The sequence below is a fragment of the Mastigoproctus giganteus genome, chromosome 1, assembly GCF_048544385.1.
Source record: "Mastigoproctus giganteus isolate SK-2022 chromosome 1, ASM4854438v1, whole genome shotgun sequence".
NCBI lineage: Eukaryota > Metazoa > Arthropoda > Arachnida > Uropygi > Thelyphonidae > Mastigoproctus > Mastigoproctus giganteus.
The window spans coordinates 46,924,757-46,943,336 of record NC_143575.1 but is presented as its reverse complement, the minus strand read 5'-3'; the positions used below and the strand labels follow the sequence as shown (position 1 = coordinate 46,943,336).

At 36.2% G+C, this 18,580-nt stretch overlaps 1 protein-coding gene across 1 annotated transcript in view; it reads right to left on the bottom strand.

Annotated features, from left to right (window-relative positions):
• Positions 1–18,580, bottom strand: part of LOC150090765 (integrin alpha-PS1-like) — a 373,692-nt gene that overhangs the window by 310,443 nt on the left and 44,669 nt on the right. Inside the window, exon 5 of the mRNA XM_090379991.1 lies at positions 7,808–7,961. Within this exon, the coding sequence (XP_090236117.1) occupies positions 7,808–7,961 (154 nt within the window). The remainder of the gene's footprint in view (positions 1–7,807; positions 7,962–18,580) is intronic.

Sequence of the window (18,580 nt, the reverse complement as noted above, 5' to 3'; positions counted from 1 at the left end):
TTAAGGGAAATGGACCATAATCTGCCACGCTGGTCCAGTGCAGGTTCGCAGATCAACCGTATTTAGCAGTCAGGGACTTAAACCCCGGTCTACTCAAAGTGCATGTGCTACTGCATTCCCACTCCTGACCACTCAGCTGTGGAGGAGGGTAACAGGACTGCTAACAATTATGGCAGCCTGGGCATTAGGTCCAGCTTGAACTATCCAATACCTCACAGGAAATCCTTTAACATAGACATTACCAAAATATGGTTCCTGCACCAGGGGTATATCAAGGCCTTTTTCTTCCATTTTTTTTAGTCATCTGCAAGGCCACACCATATTGCAGCAATTTGCCTCCAATGCCACACTGCTCCAATTTGTGCAGCAGTCTTCCATGTGCAACAGTATCAAAAGCCTTTCTAAGATCCAAGTATATAATATCAAAGTTATTCCCTGCATCCAGTTCTTTTGTGACTGCATCATAGTATCCAATCAAATTGGTCAGGCAAGACTTCCCCTTAACAAAACCATGCTGTGTCTGAGCTATAACTGAAGTCTTGTCTAGATGATCCTGCAGTGCTTCTTTAACCAGTGCTTCCATTAATTTTCCAGGAACAGAAGTGTTAAACTAACAGGTCTATAATTACTTGTGTCGCCCTTTGATCCTCCTTTGTGAATTGGGGTCACATTTGCACATTTCCAGTCCATGGGTACTTCCCCTGAGTCCAAGGAAGCTCTCATAATTATGGCTAAGGGTTTGCTTACTTCCTTTGCTGCCTCCTTTAATATAACTGGATAGATCCCATCCATCCCAGGTGCCTTTCTTGTATTTATCTTCAACAATTTCACCTCCACTTTACTCTCAGTTATTACAAGATTCTCTAGCTTACTGCCAGAGTTGAATACACCTCTGGCATTCCCCTCGCTGAATAACTCCTCATGTGTGAATGTCGATGCAAAATATTCATTCAGTTTGTTAGCTACCTGAGCAGGATCATCAACAGTTGACCCATCGATATCAAGTGGACCAATCTGATTCATCCCCTTCCTTCTAGAGTTTACATAAGTAAAGAACTCTTTGCTGTTTTTCTTTGCATCCCTTGCCAAAGATTTCTCGTAAGCTGCCTTCGCCTGCCTAACCTCCTTTGTAACTTGGTTACAGATCAACTTGTATCTATCATAGGCTTCTGTGTCACGTGTTAATGTGTATGTATCCCATGCATTTTTATTCTCTGCCATATGTCTCATTAGTTCATTTGACATCCACTTAGGATAAAGAGGAATTTTGCCAATTGGCAGAAGGAAGTGATTATTCCATTAAATAAGGCAGTGGTTAGGCCACAACTCAAGTAAGGAATACAGGTCTGAAATCCTCATTTGCAGAAGGATGTGAATCTGCTGAAAGGAGTGCTGAGAAGGGTAACAAAATTAGTGAGGCGGAACAAAAGGGTGTTCTTACCAGGAGAGGCTTCAGTTCTGCAAATTTCAGCATCTAGAGACTAGTACCTGTAAATAGATCCAACTGATGGCATTCAATTTAAGGCATTGAATGGATAGGTAAGCTCAATGCTGATTCAAACTTCACATGTGAGAGGGCATAAATTTAAACTGAGGAAGGATTGCCTTTGGCAAATTTCTACAAAAACTTCCATATGGTGTTTGTAGAGGTGAGTAGTTTGAATAAATTCAAGGAAAAACTAGAGAAACTGTTATAGGAACTGGACAGGTGGTACAGATTTTTTTTTTTTGGCTGATACTGCATAAACTTGCTTTCCTTTCATTGCCAATACTAAATGCAAGGTACTGTATATATGGGAAGAAAATCTCTTCCTAATCCCAGAATAACATACCAACTATGTGGTATCACACTGTGAGTAGTGAAGAATGAAAAAGACGTAAGAGTAATTGTGCAGTCAGGCAAGAAGTTCTCTTAGCAGTGCAGATGTTCTGCTAAGACAGTTCATGGGTTTTTGTCAGTGATATACAGAAATTTTTTCAGCAGAGATAAGGAGGCAATTATTTCATTGTACAAGGCAATGGCTAAGCCACATCTTGTATAGTGCATACAGGTCTAGATGTCTCATTAGGCCTGTATGGTATGGATCTGTTTGAATGGGTGCAAAGAAAAGGAACAAGATTAGTGAGAAGAACAAAAGGTTGCTCTTACTAAGAAAAGTTTCAAATATGTATGGAGTAATATCTGGAAACTATGCACACACAAGGAGTTTTGACTGATTTGTTTTAGGCTTTGAATGGAATGAGTAAGCTTAATACCAATGGAACCCATTTTCTTGCTCAAACAATGCATATGAGAAGATATAAATTCAATTGAGGAAGGATGCTGTAGGATAGTTGTGCAGAAATTTGCCTTCAGCCAGTAGGTACTTGATTGTTGGAAGAAAACTTCCATCTGGCATTGTGGAGGTTGGTAGTTTGAATAAATTCAAAGAAGAACTAGCAAACTGTTAGAGGGAATGGACAAGTAATATGTGAAGCATCTATTTGGTTTTCTATTCTTTTTTTTTTTTTTTTTTGATTGATGCTATATAAGCTTGCTTTCTTGCATCATTTGCCACTACTAATATGAAGTACACATACAAACAAATGTATCCATAGAATTCTGAAACTAGAATCCATTAGAGTTTAAAAAAAAACATTTACAAAATATACCCTAAATATTCAACATAATAAAACTTACTATACAGATCTTATTAGAAAAAATAAAGTAGCACTACTGCTTTCAACCAAAATATGAGTGAGTCAATTTGTCAGAAAGGCTTCTAAAGTACCCAGATGCATAGTACACACAATGAATACCTAACAATGAGTTTTAATAGGTTTAGAGTCTTGTGAGATGCAATGGTACCCTTGGAAAATTGCTGTTTATGTTGACTAAGATCCTAGGATATTCATTAGATTGCCTCTTTTCATTAGATTCTCTCTTTTTCATGTAAATAATTACTCTTTACTTAAAAGGGTAACCATGAAAGCTGCATAAAAAGAGAATATTACCCACAAATAAATAAATAAAGCATAATAAAAAAACACCAATTTTCTGGGAATTAGAAAGTTTGATTCAAATGGGAGGGTTTTATATCTTTTTTTTTTTTAAATTGCCTCAGTACAGTAGTATTGAACATGAGAGAAAAGCTCATGAAACAGTTTCCATAAAAAGCAATTTAATTTCAAATGCAAAGAACATATTTAATTCCACACAACCAAAGTAAAATTTTACAAACATAATCAAACATTTTTAAAGCTGTACCTACTCACACTGAGCTCTTACTCAGCTGCTCTCAAGTAACATAAAACTAGTCAACAGTTTGCACAAGCACTCAAAATTCTCTCTCTAAAAGGTATGTACAATTATACATAATAAACAAGACATTGCTAACTTTAATATACAAGCTTGTATACAGATTGTATAGAGCTGCATGACTATCATGCAGCATCAAAAATGAATCTTGGCTGTCTTTGTTGCTACAAGTGAGAAATTGAAAAAGATTTCACATGCCTCACCCTGAATTCCTTAAGAAGAATTGTTTATTTTTTTTTTTTAAATTCTCCAACGGGAACTTTTTTCCCCTCTGAAGTACATTTATTATTATCATCCTCTTCAAACTGAGTATGTACATTTGGAAGATTTTTTTTACCTCCCCATAGTATAAACACATTAGATTATATTTGCACCTCTAACGTGGTTACAGTTATACGAATTCTCCATGATTTCACATGGAGTTCTTAAGGAAATGAATATAAATATAAAAGGCTCCATATAATATAACAATAATAAAATATATAAGAGGTGTCATACGGTACAACGACATTAAATTTTGTACGACACTGGCAAATCTTGATTATAATAAAAAAATAAAAATACATTTTTTGTTTATACTTCAGGACGACCACATGGTCAGAGGAGTTCAAAAGACAGAGAGAATAAAAGAAACAGCACCGTATTCAGCAGTCACAGGCTTGAACCCTGAGTCACTCAAAACACATGTAAGCACTTGCAGACAGCCCTAGCTGATCACTCGGCTAGGGTTGCCTGCAAGGTTTCGGCAGTCTTTACAAATTGCACCAGCTATTTACAAGTTGCCAGACCTAATTAAAACTTTGAATTTCATTATAGATGTAACCTGAATAATCCACACTAAAATGCACAAACTCCTATATCACTGATTGAGGAACTTCAACCAATATAATAGTAGTAACTTCAAAATATATCACATGTCAAATAATCTAATATCAAATTAACAAGGATATACTGCACATTAGTTGGAGAAACTAAATTTTTAGCAAAAAATAGGACGTTCTTTGGAAAAAGCAGCATACTTTCCAAAAAACAAGAGGGAAATCAGAGGTTTCTTAAAGTGCACTGCACTAAAAGTGCAGTATACATTTAAACATTTGACTACTTAACGTAACATTTCCTGTCTATAGATTTCTGCTTGGATATTCCATTAGACATTAACTGATTTTGATTACTTCAAGAAAGATACTGTTCCAGATTTGCCCTCTTCAGAAATGCTGAATCAAAGTTTTGTCTTATGTCTTCTTAAATTTTTAAGTTGTATTTCTTTGTCATCTCATGAAAAGACATTGTTAGCTTTGCACCATAGAAGACCAATTAAATATCACACATTACAGAGAACAATGCTATTATTGCATATTTCTGGGTTTTTTTCAATGTGGACTACCACAGCACACCTGATGGATAACTCATTAACAAAGATAAGCAAAAATTCAAATTTTTTTTTAAAAAATCCAGTTTAATGTATTTTATATTTTTTTTTTGTGAAAAAGAAAACTGAGTTTTTGTAAAAAGAATTGAGAAACTTTTTGTCACCAACTATATTATGACAGTGAGACAAAGAAGGGACATTAAAAAAGGATGGATTTCCTGTCATAAATCAAGAGAGCTGGGAGCTATGAGGTAACTACATGTTTCCAGAACTTTGGCCATACTGACTAACATTATTATTGCATACTGTTGGGCACCTCCGTAGCCAGGTGGGCAGGAGCGGCAGTGCGTAGCACACGCTTCTTGATTAGACCAGGGTTCGAGCCCGTGACCACCAAATATGGAGGATGCGGAAAGGTCAGGGAATGACCACCGCATATCCCCGGAGCAATATGGCCTTAGTTGCTAATGCCTCCTAAAAACCAAACAACAACAGCAGCATACTGTTGTTAAGTGGTTCCCATAAAACCATGTTACAGTGGACAGGTCGTAACTGCACGTTGTGGAGGTAAAGGACACACTGTCATTAAGCTTACCTGATTGCAAATATCTGATTGCATTGATTTCTTGCTGCTTGAGATTGAAATACCACACCTAGATATAATGCAGAAGGCAAATGTGTTACTTTTTTCAGATTTAATAATATGTAGAAAATCTTGCCTATCATCATCATCAACCATTTTCAATCCACTGCAGGTTGAAGGCCTCTCCAGCAACTTTGCAATTCCTTCTGTTTTGTGCAATGGCCATCCATTTACTACCCACAACCCCATGAATTTCATCTGTCCATCTCCATTGTTGTCTTCCAGGTTTTCTTCTAACTCCTCTTGGGTACCAGTCCGTTATTTTCTTAGTCCATCTGTTATCATGTCTTCGAGCTATGTGTCCTGCCCAAGACCATATCTTGCCTACATGTTTTCTTAAATGACATGCTCTATTTATTTGTCATCTTTCTCAAAGAAATTTTTATTTAACTTCACACCACACAAGTCCAATGATATAGTGCAGATTACAGAGAATGATGCTATTATTAGATGTTTCTATTTTGCAATGTAACTACCATAGCACACCTAATAGCCAATTCATTAACAAAAATAAGCAGAAATTCATAAAAATTTTAAAAAATTATTATTTTTTCTTGTGAAAAGAAAAAGACAGGGGAAAAACTGAGTTTTTGTCAATAGGGAGAATTATGATGGTGAGATGGAAAAGGGTGAAATCAACTAAAAGATGGCTTTTTCCATAGTAAATCCAGAGACTTGGCAGTTATGTAGTAACCATCCATTTCTGTTGTCAGAACTTGGCCCATTCTGCCCCTAATATTGTTATAGTGGACAGGTCATATGTGCACATTGTACAGAAGGATAAGCTTTTCAAGAATGTAAGGGGGGAGGGGGTTTAGCCTTTGGATTTGCAGATGGAATTGAATTTTTTTTTTTTTTCTTTTTTTCTTCTTTCCCTTTTATAGAGACAACCTGTCAGTTATATCTGTTTCTGTATCTTGTAACTCAGTGTTCAGTCTCCACTTAACTCTAAGGGCAGAAACAAACTATTATCACCTCACAGGACTACGTCATTTCACTGTTTGGTGTAAACTATGAAGTTGGCCGTAGGAGACACATTGCTACCACATCACATTATATATGTGTAGTTCTCCTTGGAGAAAGTTGAAGCGAAATGAACTGCCACAGTTCATTCTCTTCAGATTTTGAATATTTAGAAAATGCATGTGATTTTCTTATAGCCGAGAAAACTAAAAAAGAGTAAGCAATGGATACATGACATAAACTGGAAGAGAACAGAAAAAGGCTAATTCTATCATGTACTGCATGACTCAGAAGATGACGAAAATCATTTTAAGATGTACTTACAGATGAATAAAGCAGAATTTGATTTCCTATATAATCTAATTAAGGATGACTACAAGGGCAAACTACACAATTTCAAAATTCAATCAGCGCTAAGGAAAAATCAGTTGTATGTTTAAGGTAACTTGAAATACTGTAAATTTAATTTTGAATAAGGATTTATCCTGTAAAAATACAAAACAAAGTTTTTTAATTAAATTTAATAACAACAAAAAACTACTTCTCCATTCTAAAAATTTAACTTGTAAGAAATTGTTATAAGTTGTACAAATTGAAATGATCGACTTATTCCTTCTCTAAATTTGTTAATTGTAATACTGTTGGCCTATTTTCCCCCCTTTGGTCATTTTTGAGCATCTATGTGACTGGACAATGTGGTGAGTATGCAGAGTAGCAGGGCGAAATGGAGGGTACTTCGGAATAAGCACAGGAGCAACATTGATCTTGGTAATTTGGTGACGCAATATTATATAGCACCTTGTGCAATCTCACTTTTTCTATTAGCATTTCCTCCATTTTCCTCTGCTCATGCTATAATGCCTCCCAAAATTTCTGTTCGAACAGAAAAAATGCAAGCTCCTAAAAACGTGAGTTGGCCTTGTAAGCCGACATGTCATCTTGTGAATGCAGCCAATGACAACAGTGTGTCTCCGACCAATAAACTAAATGGGAAATATAGCTCCCACACATTTGACGTTTGACAGATTTACATGTGAGCTCCCATGAGATGATAATAGTGTTTCTGCCTTAAATTTCTTTTAGTCTTTTTTTAAAAGTTGTTTCTTTGAATTGTATTGGTTGTCGGACATATTTAAATAAATGGAAGAAGAAAACACTAATCCAGATTCACAAACCTAGTTTCAAGAATGTTGCCTCCCTCCATTCACCTCATTGTTTATCCAATCTCCATAACTCCCACTAACAAACCTTGTTTTTAAATTATAATTTTTTTGTGTATATTTTCCAAGGAATACTCAGTTGTGTGTGTGAAAGATAAAACAGGAAAATCTAGAAGAATATTTACTACCACTGGCCCCAACCAATAATTCACTGTGCACAATAGAAAACCAGAAAAAAAAAAAGGCATTTCCTGCTCTTGTTTGTATTATAATGTTTGCACTTTATAATACATAAATATACAATTCAAAACTTTAACACAGTATAACTATGTGTGTATCCAATTTTATTATTAATAATGCACAAATAAACTGACCTAGATAACTGTATTTATCAACTGGAGAATTTTCATCCAAAAGTGGTCCCATATACCAAGTTTTATCATCTCTTATACTAAAACGAACACTGTTAGTAAATACTGTCCCTTTCCATGTGTACGCTCCAGGAGACCCAATTACCAAATTATAGTCCTAGAAATGGAGAAAAATAAAATCACATTAATACCAAAATATATATATATATATTTATCTATTGGTGTTTAAATTATAAAGGGAACATGAAAAATATTTATGTAGGCAATAAAACAACAAAAATTTTGCACAACTATGACATTTATTCACAAAAAAAAAACTAATTCCTGCATTAATTCTTTATAAATAAAAAAAACAATGTTGTCAATGCAAAATTTATTAATAAATAAAATGTCAAATTATGTATCTAAATATTAATTTATTGGTCACCAGCTCAACATTTACATACATGCAAAAGATGGGGGGGGGGGGTTAGACCGACCTACCATGAATGGCATATTGCCAGAAGAGCTTAAATCAAGATAAAAATATACATACAAATGGAAATACGAAAATAATAATAGACATATATAATAGATTTGCTTACACACAAATCACAGTTAACTGAAAAACAGAATAAACAACACACAGAACAAAACAGAACTTTCTAATTACACAAGCACCATGCGCTTCAATAATTAAATAATCAAATAATTTAGCTTTAAATAATTTAACTTTAAATAATTCATTTTTAATTAAATAATTTGTTAATTAATTTTTGAAATTAAAACTCCCTTTAGACCTCCTGGCAAGCAAAATGCATACTGGAAAACCTGCATGCAATGAACATGTGCAATTGGATGCCAGCCTATCAATAACAGGAGCACCACAGCATGGCACACGAAGTGCATGATAATGGTTTATTCCAGACAAAGTTTCAATGTCATCAAACCAAAAAACATTACCAACTGAAGGAAAGTAAGTGTCAATAAAGCCAGCTTGTTATCAATAATTGTGCATGACATATGCCCCTCAACATGTGCATATAATTAGGTTTAACTTAATTCCTCATTTTTTTCTAATTGTGCAAAAATTAACAGAGATTTCTGGACTTTTCAGTAGAGAAAAGAGTCATACTTGGAAGCAAAAAAAAGATTAGACAGCAATGATATAAAAGATGCAAAACTTATTAACAAATAAAATGTCAAATTATGTAAATAAATATCAGATTAGTCAACAGCTTAACATTTGCATACATACAGATACACCAATAGAAAGAAAGACCTACCCTGAATGGCATATGGCCGGAGCACAATATAAATATAAAAGAAAACATTTTCAAAAATAGCTATCAAGAATTTCAGCTGTGTGGACAGAATAGACAAAGAGCATGAATTGCAGATATATTGTCCAGTCTCAATCAACCCTGCCTGACAGGCTTAGGGTTAAATGAAAGTTGGGACCATGAATCGAAGCATGATCCAAGATCCTTGTGCTGCAACTTTTTAAACAGCAGACTTGCAAAATACAAGAACAAGCTGAAATGGAATAGACACCTCATGATTTGCAGACTGATTCACTGTTGTGATGAGCACTCTTTTTTTATTACTTGAGGATCTTCCATATTTTGTTGTGGAAGTTGATAGATTAAATAAATTTAAGGCTGAGCTAGACAGGCATTTATAACGAATGGAGGGGTGAAATGGGAGGGGTTTTTTTTTTTTTTTTTTTGGCTGATGCAGCATAAGCTTGCTTTCTTGCATCGTATGCCTCTACTAATGCTAATAAGGCCAAACAAGAGCAGGAATTGACAGATTATTTTTTTAAAAATCGTTAATAATAGTGTTGTTTATCACTGCTTATTCAGAAAACAGGGATAGGGACCATATTTTCAGTTCATCTGCATATCGGAAAAATCAAAGAAGATAAAAGAATAAGAAGGTACCACCTTGAGGAAGGATACCAGCAGAAATGGTTCTGATAAATATCTTCCCAAAGTGAAAGGTTAATTTTCCATTTAAAAATGAAATTTTTGGAGGAAATGGAACAAATGACTAGTTAATTTTGGTTAATTTCTTGGGTGGCCAGAAAAGTGGTGGAGATTATGATTAGATTTATGGTGGAGATTAGATTTTTGATTGTCAAGGTTTTTTTTTTTAGCATAATAAATGAATGATAAGAAACTAACTGATAAGATTTGAATGTCAAAAAGTAGGTAAAAAGAGTTTTTTTTTGTAATATTTAAGAAGAGAAGAGTAGAATAGCTCTCAGGGAATTAATTCTGACAAAGACACTTATTAAATATTTTAGCAAAGAGATTCATTGATTCCTATTTAACAATAAAAATAGATATGTCTGGACTTGCAGCATTACCCAATGAGAGTGTTTATTGCATTGCTAACCATTTTTCAGATATGCGGTGGTCATTCCCTGACCTTTCTGCATCCTATGTATTTGGTGGCTCACGGGCTCGAAGCCCGGTCTAATCAAGAAGCGTGTGCTATGCACTCTGCTCCTGCCCACCTGGCTACGGAGATGCCAAAAAAAATGAAGAAGAAAGGTTAGCAGGAGGAGAAATGTTTTATTGAAAAGCCTAAGGTACCCCACCCCACCCCTCCTCTCACATTATCTTTAAATCTACAAATGAAATCAATTCAAAGGAAATGAAGGTTTCAATGATTTGCTGGCAATATCTTTTTATTCTTAGGAACCCCTGAATTCAAAAATTTCAAAATAATTTTCTTTTTCAACTTTACAAAGTTTGCTCTGGCTTTAACATAATCTTCTATATCTTGGGTAATTTAAATTTAATAGAGGTTATAGCAAGGAGTGATACTAAAAAAAAATTGTTTAATTCCAAAAAGTCCATAAGTTCTGAATCCCACCGTAATTTAGTGAAAGAAAGAAATGCAAAATATTTCTGAGGAAGAGTTATTTTGAAAAACCAAATAGATTGTAATTCTATAGCCACTCAAAAAAAAAAAAAAAAAAAAAAAAAAATGGGTCATGCATTTGCACTGCTGGGTATGACTGCTGCTTTGTTTATTTTAATTTTGTTTTATTTTGAATGCTTGGATACTTGGTACTTAACGTAGCAGAATTACACCTTGCCAATTATAACCCTGACTGAAGCACTAATTTCACGATAGATTGGTGTTCCTTTTCCACATAACCAGTGGACCATAAAAAAATAAATAAATAAATAAAATCTAACTGTAGTCAAACAGGAATGAGTATGCACACGATTTCACAAGGGCACTGCCCCAATATTGATCACGTGGAACTCTTAATTAAACTTCCATCTAGTAAGTTACTTTTTATATATGAATTCCCAGTGATAAAATTTTATAGTAAAGTAAAGCAAAAATTAAAAGTTAAAAAGTATCAACAAGACGACAAAAGATGCATCTTTTTAGCAAAATCTGCCAAAAGTTATACTAATGCTTTCCTGCACCTCATGCATTATCAGTTAGCAATATGGAGGGCGGATGACAGTGGAGGGGTAACATGCTTGCCATGTTAGGAAGATGTACTAATACTTTTACGGATATAAAAGTAGGAAGTAATTTACTAGATGGAAGTTTAATTAATCGTTTCACTTGATCAATATCAGCAGAAGGCCTTTGAAATCATGTGCATACTCATCCCTGTTTGACTACAATTAGATTTTATTTATTTATTATATTTTTTTTTTCCACGACAATGCCAAACGTGAAAGGTATTAGAACCTATAATGCTTATACATGCATGGGTTGAAGGCTCAGAACACACTTATTAATATTAGACTTGTATTTTTGCATACTGTAACTTTTGGGAAATATACACAAAAGGAAAGTTGTTCCAGAGAAAATAAGCAGAAGGAATAAATTAGGAAGAGGAAATGTTAGTTCTGTGAGTTTGAAGTTGAACAGTAAATGAAGGCTGACTGGTTGCAGCATGCATTTCAGTTGAAAGAGTGCAGAAATTACAGATGCTAATTCAGAAGAACAGTGTCCATGGAAATATTCATAAAAAAAGGCATGCAGCAGAAACTGAATGTCTCTGAGACAGAGGGTGAAGAAACTTTGTAAAAGATGGTCATTAACTTGAGTGTCCTCTTTTAAATAGTCTAGAAGCTTGAGAGAGGTTTGGTGACACCTCCTCCTCCTCCCCCCAGAACTAGTAATAATATTCCATGTAGAGTGGGTTTGAGATTTGTGCAGAGTTTAGAAGTGTAATGCTGAGAATAGAAAAGATTTGATGTGGAAGAAGCAATATTTGTGATGTACTTATGCTAAGAGAGATTAGAAGTGGATTAGATTTTGTGGATTTATTGGATGATTGTTTTCTACCAGCATGTTCGGGAGGCAACTAGAGGGAGTAATACTCTTGATCTGATTATCAGTAGTGATTCTTCATGCATTAGGAATCTGCAGATAAAGGAACCACTGGGTGGCAGTGATCACAGTGTGCTGAAGTGGGATTTACTCAAGGAGGTAACTACCATCAGAGGTAAAGGGAAGGGTTTTTGCTTTCGTAAAGGCGACTATGATGGTCTGAGACAGTATTTAAATTCTATACAGTGGGACCAACTGATGATGTTACCAACAGCAAATTCAAAATGGGAAGCATTCAAGGAACTAATCTTGGAAGCTACCAGACTTTACATACCAACCAAGAAATATTGTTCAAGGTTCAGGCCTAAATGGTTGTCAGATGAACTAATGAGACATATGGCAGAGAAGAAAAATGCATGGGATACATACAAATTAATGGGTGACATGGAAGCCTATGATAGATATAAGTTGGTCTGTAACCAAGTCACAAAGGAGATTAGGCAGGCAAAGGCAGACTACGAAAAATCCTTGGCAAAGGATGCAAAGAAAAACAGAAAAGAGTTCTTTACCTATTTAAACTCAAGAAGGAAAGGGATGAATCAGATTGGTCCACTGGATGTTGATGGTTCAACAGTTGAGGATCCAGCTCAGGTGGCTAACAATCTAAACGAGTATTTTGCATCTACATTCACACATAAGGAGTTATTCAGGAAGGGGAATGTCGTAGGTGAAGTAAACATTGGCAGTGAGCTAGATGATTTTCTAATAACTGAGAGGAAAGTGGAGGAGAAATTGTTGAGGATAAACATAAAAAAGGCACCCGGGGTGGATGGGATCTATCCAGTTATATTAAAGGAGGCAGCAAAGGAAGTAAGCAAATCCCTAAGCCATAATTATGAGAGCTTCTTTGGACTCAGGGGAGGTACCCATGGACTGGAGATGTGCAAATGTAACCCCAATTCACAAAGGAGGATCAAAGGCTGACACAAGTAATTATAGACCTGTTAGTTTAACTTCGGTTCCAGGAAAATTAATGGAGGCACTGGTTAAAGAAGCACTGCAGGATCATCTGGACAAGAATTCAGTTATAGCTCAGACACAGCATGGGTTTGTTAAGGGCAGGTCTTGTCTGACCAATTTGATTGGATACTATGATGTAGTCACAAAAGAATTGGATGCAGGGAATAACTTTGATATTATATATTTGGATCTTAGAAAGGCTTTTGATACTGTTGCGCATGGAAGACTGCTGCACAAATTGGAGAAGTGTGGCATTGGAGGCAAATTGCTGCTATGGATAAAGGGATGATTGAGTGGCAGAAGACAGAGAGTGGTAATCAATGGACACTGCTCAACATGGACTAATGTTATTAGTGGAGTTCCTCAGGGTTCAGTGTTGGGTCCATTGTTGTTTTCTGTATTTATAAATGATATTGATGATGGTGTATCAGGCTTAATGTCCAAGTTTGCAGACGATACAAAGGTTAGCAGGGTTGTTAAGGACACTACTGATACTATGCTGCTGCAACAGGATCTGGAAAGGTTGAGCAGATGGGCTGAGAGGTGGCAAATGAAGTTTAACATTGACAAATGTAAAGTACTACATATGGGACACAGTAACCCCAGATCAACGTATCAACTCTGTGGTACTACGCTGACAGTGGTAGAGAATGAAAAGGACCTGGGGGTAATTGTGCAGGCATATATGAAGTTCTCTGAGCAGTGCAGACGAGCTGCAAGAGTAGCTCATTGTGTCTTGGCAATGATATACAGGAATTTTTCTAGCAGGGACAGGGATGTGATTATTCCCTTGTATAAGGCATTGGTCAGGCCACACCTTGAGTACTGTATACAGGTCTGGAGGCCTCATTTCAAGAAGGATGTAGAGCTGCTGGAACGAGTACAGAGAAGGGCAACAAGATTAGTGAATGGAACAAAGGGTTGCTCTTACGAAGAAAGGCTTAAGTTTTGCAAATTACAGAGCCTGGAGACTAGGCATCGGCGAGGTGATCTGATAGAGGTGTATAAGGCTTTGAATGGCTTGAGCATGCTCAATGCCGATGGGATTCTTCCTCTTGCTCAGAATAATCACCTGAGAGGGCATAAATTCAAATTGAGGAAGGACGGATGTCGGATAGATGTGCGGAAATTTGCCTTTAGCCAGCGGGCAGTTGGTTTGTGGAATAGACTTCCATCGCTTGTTGTTGAAGTTGATAGCCTAAACAAATTTAAGGCTCAGATGGACAGGTATTTCGAACGAATGGAGGGGTGAAATGGGAATAGTGGTTGTTTTTTTTTTTTTTTTTTGGCTGATGCTGAATAAGCTTGCTTTCTTGCATCATATGCCTCTACTAATGCTAAAGTGAGGGTAATCCCAAAATAATGTCTAATAACAATGTTCTAATTTTTAATGAAAAATCATCCTCAATGACCTTTTTGTTAAAAATAAGATAAGGACTGAGTTTTCGAAAGATCAAATTAACTAAGATTTCATTGTCCCCATGGAGAATTACTCAGAGATGGACATTTAGGGATCTGGTGGTGGATATTCAAGAAGTTGAATTGCATGTGCTGCATAAAGTTTCTCAAACTGAAAGGAGAAATGTAATATGCTATTATCAGCAAAACCATAAATACGATTTCTGCTCAGCAGATGAAGGTAATTGGGAAAAGGTACCGAAAATTGGGAAATACCAGCATTAGTGAAGAAGACTCTTAGACGAGAGTGAGCATTACCATGGTTGTAATAAGCAGTTAGAGATAAAAGAGGATACCCATTACAAAAAACACAGTTGGCAGGCTATAAGATGGGAACTTGTTTGGAAGACCCTTATGCCAAAAATTATTAAAAGCCTTAGAAACTTTGAGAGAAACTGCTTGAAATTTGCCAACTTTTTCCATCGAATTATCACCAGTGGATCAACACTGATGGAATCCACAACGATCATCTTTGATTAGATGGAAGGTTTTGAGATGGTTTAAGAGCTAGTAGTCAGACTTCTCCAATACTTTGGAAAGAGAGAGATAACTATATTGGGACAATAATTGGTTTTGCCACCGTTTTTGGGAACTAGCTAGCTATAGTAAACTTCCAAGCAGAAGAAAAACTCCAGTGGAACAAGAAAGTGTAAAAAGGCAACACAGAATAGGAGCAAGCTCAGGAACACAGGTTTTGAGAACAAGTGGAGAAATGTCATCAGGACTGTTCAGAATTCTTCTAACATCATTTTGTTGGAAAGCCATAGGAGGCACTGAGTGGAGTGTACTGGGCATGACAGGGGATGCTTAAAAAAGGTAGTGAATACATCATCAGTACTTCAGTCTTGTGCCTGGTTAGTTCCTCTGATGAGCTGTCGCCATCTTTGTCTTTCCTGTGCCATTTGTTTTAGTTCCTCAAAATTTCTAAGTCCTGTTTCATCCAGCAATGTCCCGATGGTATTGTTTGGTCTACCTCTAGGGGTTTTCCCTCCACAGTTCCCTCCATTGCATTAGAAGCAAACCACCATGTCTAATCATGAGTCTAGTTGATCTTATTCTACCTAGAATTTTCCTTTGTTCTTGGACACGTCTTAATACTTCCATATTTCACACTTTTTTCTGTACATTTACTTTTTTCCACCTTGCCCCAGCACCACATCTCAAAGACCTCAAGTCTCTTTTTGTCTCCCTTTGTTAGAATCCATGTCTCTGTTGCATATAGTGCCACTGACCAGATAGATGTCATTATTATCTTCTTCCTAATTTCCTACAACATCTTCTGTTACCGACAGTTTATTCTTGAAAGATTGTCTTTGCCATTATGATTCTGGATTGAATCCCAGTTTGACACAATGTCCTGTGCAAATAACTGCCTAAGATACCAAAATTGCTCTGCCTGCTCTATTCTTCCTCCATCGATCTCAATTCAGAAGGGAATTAACCTTTTACCAATCATCATTGCCTTTGTTTTCATAATGTTTATCTTCATTCCATACTTCAGCACTTTATTTAGTCTTTTGATCAATTTTTGCAGCATAGCAGGGAAACCTGCTAGTATGGCCTGTACATACTTTCAACTATTTTAACCCCCCCCTTCTTATTCCCAAGTGTCTCCTTTATTATCACTTTGGCAAAAAACATTGAACAAACCAGGTGAAAGTAAGCATCCCTGTCTTACTCCCTTTTTAACTTTAGCTTTTTCTGTCAGTTCTCCCCTCACTCTTATCACCGCATTTTGTCTTTTATATAAGTCAAAGATCAGTCCAACAATCTTCTTGCATCCGATTTTCTCAAGCAATGGGAACAGTTCTCTCCAGATTGGCGCCTCCGTAGCCAGGTGGGAAGGAGCAGCAGTGCGCAGCACACGCTTCTTGATTAGACCGGGGTTCGAGCCCGTCACCACCAAATACGGCGGATGCGGAAAGGTCAAGGAATGACCACCGCATATCCCGGAGCAATATGGCCTTAGTTGCTAATACTCCTAAAAACCAACAAAACAAACAAACAAACAAACATCTCTCCAGATTACTCTATCAAATGCCTTCTCTTAATCCACAAAACACTCATAGTGGTTTCATCCCATGTTATACATTTTCTTTCCCAACACTCTCAACATTCCAATAGCATCTCTGGTCGATCTGCCTCCGCAAAAACTGCACTGTGGGTCATCCATAAATTGTTCAATATGACTCTCCATATGAAATCTGATAACTTTCAGCAGAATCTTGGATGCATGGATGAATCTTTATCTGTTCAAATAAGGCTTTCTTCAAATTTTTTCCATCGTATTTTAAAAGCTCTGCAGGTATGTTGTCAAAGTCCCTTAGCAATAACAAAGGGACTTTGTAATCATCTGTGTTAAATTCATCATTAGATATTTCCTTCTCCATGTTTTCTTGTTCTTCTAGTGCCATATTCCTCCATGTGTACATGCTTGAATCATCACAAAGTTCTTCAACATATCTCCTCCATCTTTCCCTTTGTTCTTCAAAGTTCAGTACTGTCAATCCCTTTTCATCCCACATTGCGCTTGTTTGGATTCTGCTACTCTTTCTCGTTGACTCTCTGATTTTTCTATGCACCAAGTCCACCCGACCTCGTTGTTCAAGCATTTCAATCTCTTGACAGTCAATATAAGAGTGAAGAAAAGTACAATGTTGGTAAGCTGGCTTTATCTTTAGCAGATGATATAATAGAACCATCAGGTTGTAACAGATTTGGGAAAGAAAATAGATGTACAAAAATAGCAGCCAAGAATCTGCCAAGAGACCAAAAGGTACAACCTAACATTTGGACAAGAAGTAAGTTTTCTAATCCTAGCTCATTCAGAATCAAGTAGCTATTTTACAACTTTTACAGGCTTTAGTGTAAGCAGAAAATGAAGCTGGAGATTTGGATACGTCAGTTGCAATATACTAGATTTTTATAATCTAAAATATATTTTTATATTTTAGATAAAGTACGAGATACGCAAAATAGAGGATTTCATCCCTACAAGAATATTTATTTATTTATTCATCATCATCATCAGCCATTTTCAATCCACTGCAGGATGAAGGCCTCTCCAGCAACTTTCCAGTTCCTTCTGTTTTGAGCACTGGCCATCCATTTACTACTCAAAAACTCATGAATTTCATCTATCCATCTCCGCCTTTGTCTTCCAGGTTTTCTTCTAGCTCCTCTTGGGTACCATTCTGTTATTTTCTTAGTCCATCTGTCATCATGTCTTCGAGCTATGTGTCCTGCCCAAGACCATTTTAGTTCTTTAGTTTTGATAAGAATGTCCTTTACTTGAGTTTGCTGCCTAATCCATGTGTTTCTCTTCTTATCTAACATTCTAATTCCCAATATAATTCGTTCCATTCTTCGCTGTGTAGTTCTTAGCTTCTCTTCCATTCTTTTGGTGAGTGCCCAAGTTTCACTTCCATAAGTCATGGTGGGGAGTATACATTGATTCATTATTTTACGTTTCAGACAAACTGGGATATTGCTTTTCAGTATGTGACTATATTTCCTGAATGATATCCATCCAAAATTTATTCTTCTCTTGACTTCCAGCCATTTATCATTATTATAGCTAATAACTTGTCCCAGATAAGTATATGACTCCACCTTTTCAATTACTGCTCCTTCAATCATTATTTCCCTTTCCGTGGCATACTTGTTCATCATTACTTTTGTTTTAGCCATATTCATCTTTAGTCCAAAATCCTTACTAACTGTGCATAACTGATTAAGATTTTCCTCTTAATTCTTTGGGATCGTGGCTTATGACCACAATGTCATCTGCAAATCGTAAATGGTTTAGGTACTCTCCGTTCACATTGACTCCTTTCTGCGACCAGTCTAATCTTCTGAAAGCTTCCTCAAGGGCAGCAGTAAACAGCTTTGGAGATATTGTGTCTCTTTGTCGAACTCCTTTCTCGATTTTAAATTTGCTACTGTCTTTGTCTAGTCTAATAAAGGATGTAGCACTCTCATATATTTTCTTCAAAATCATAATAT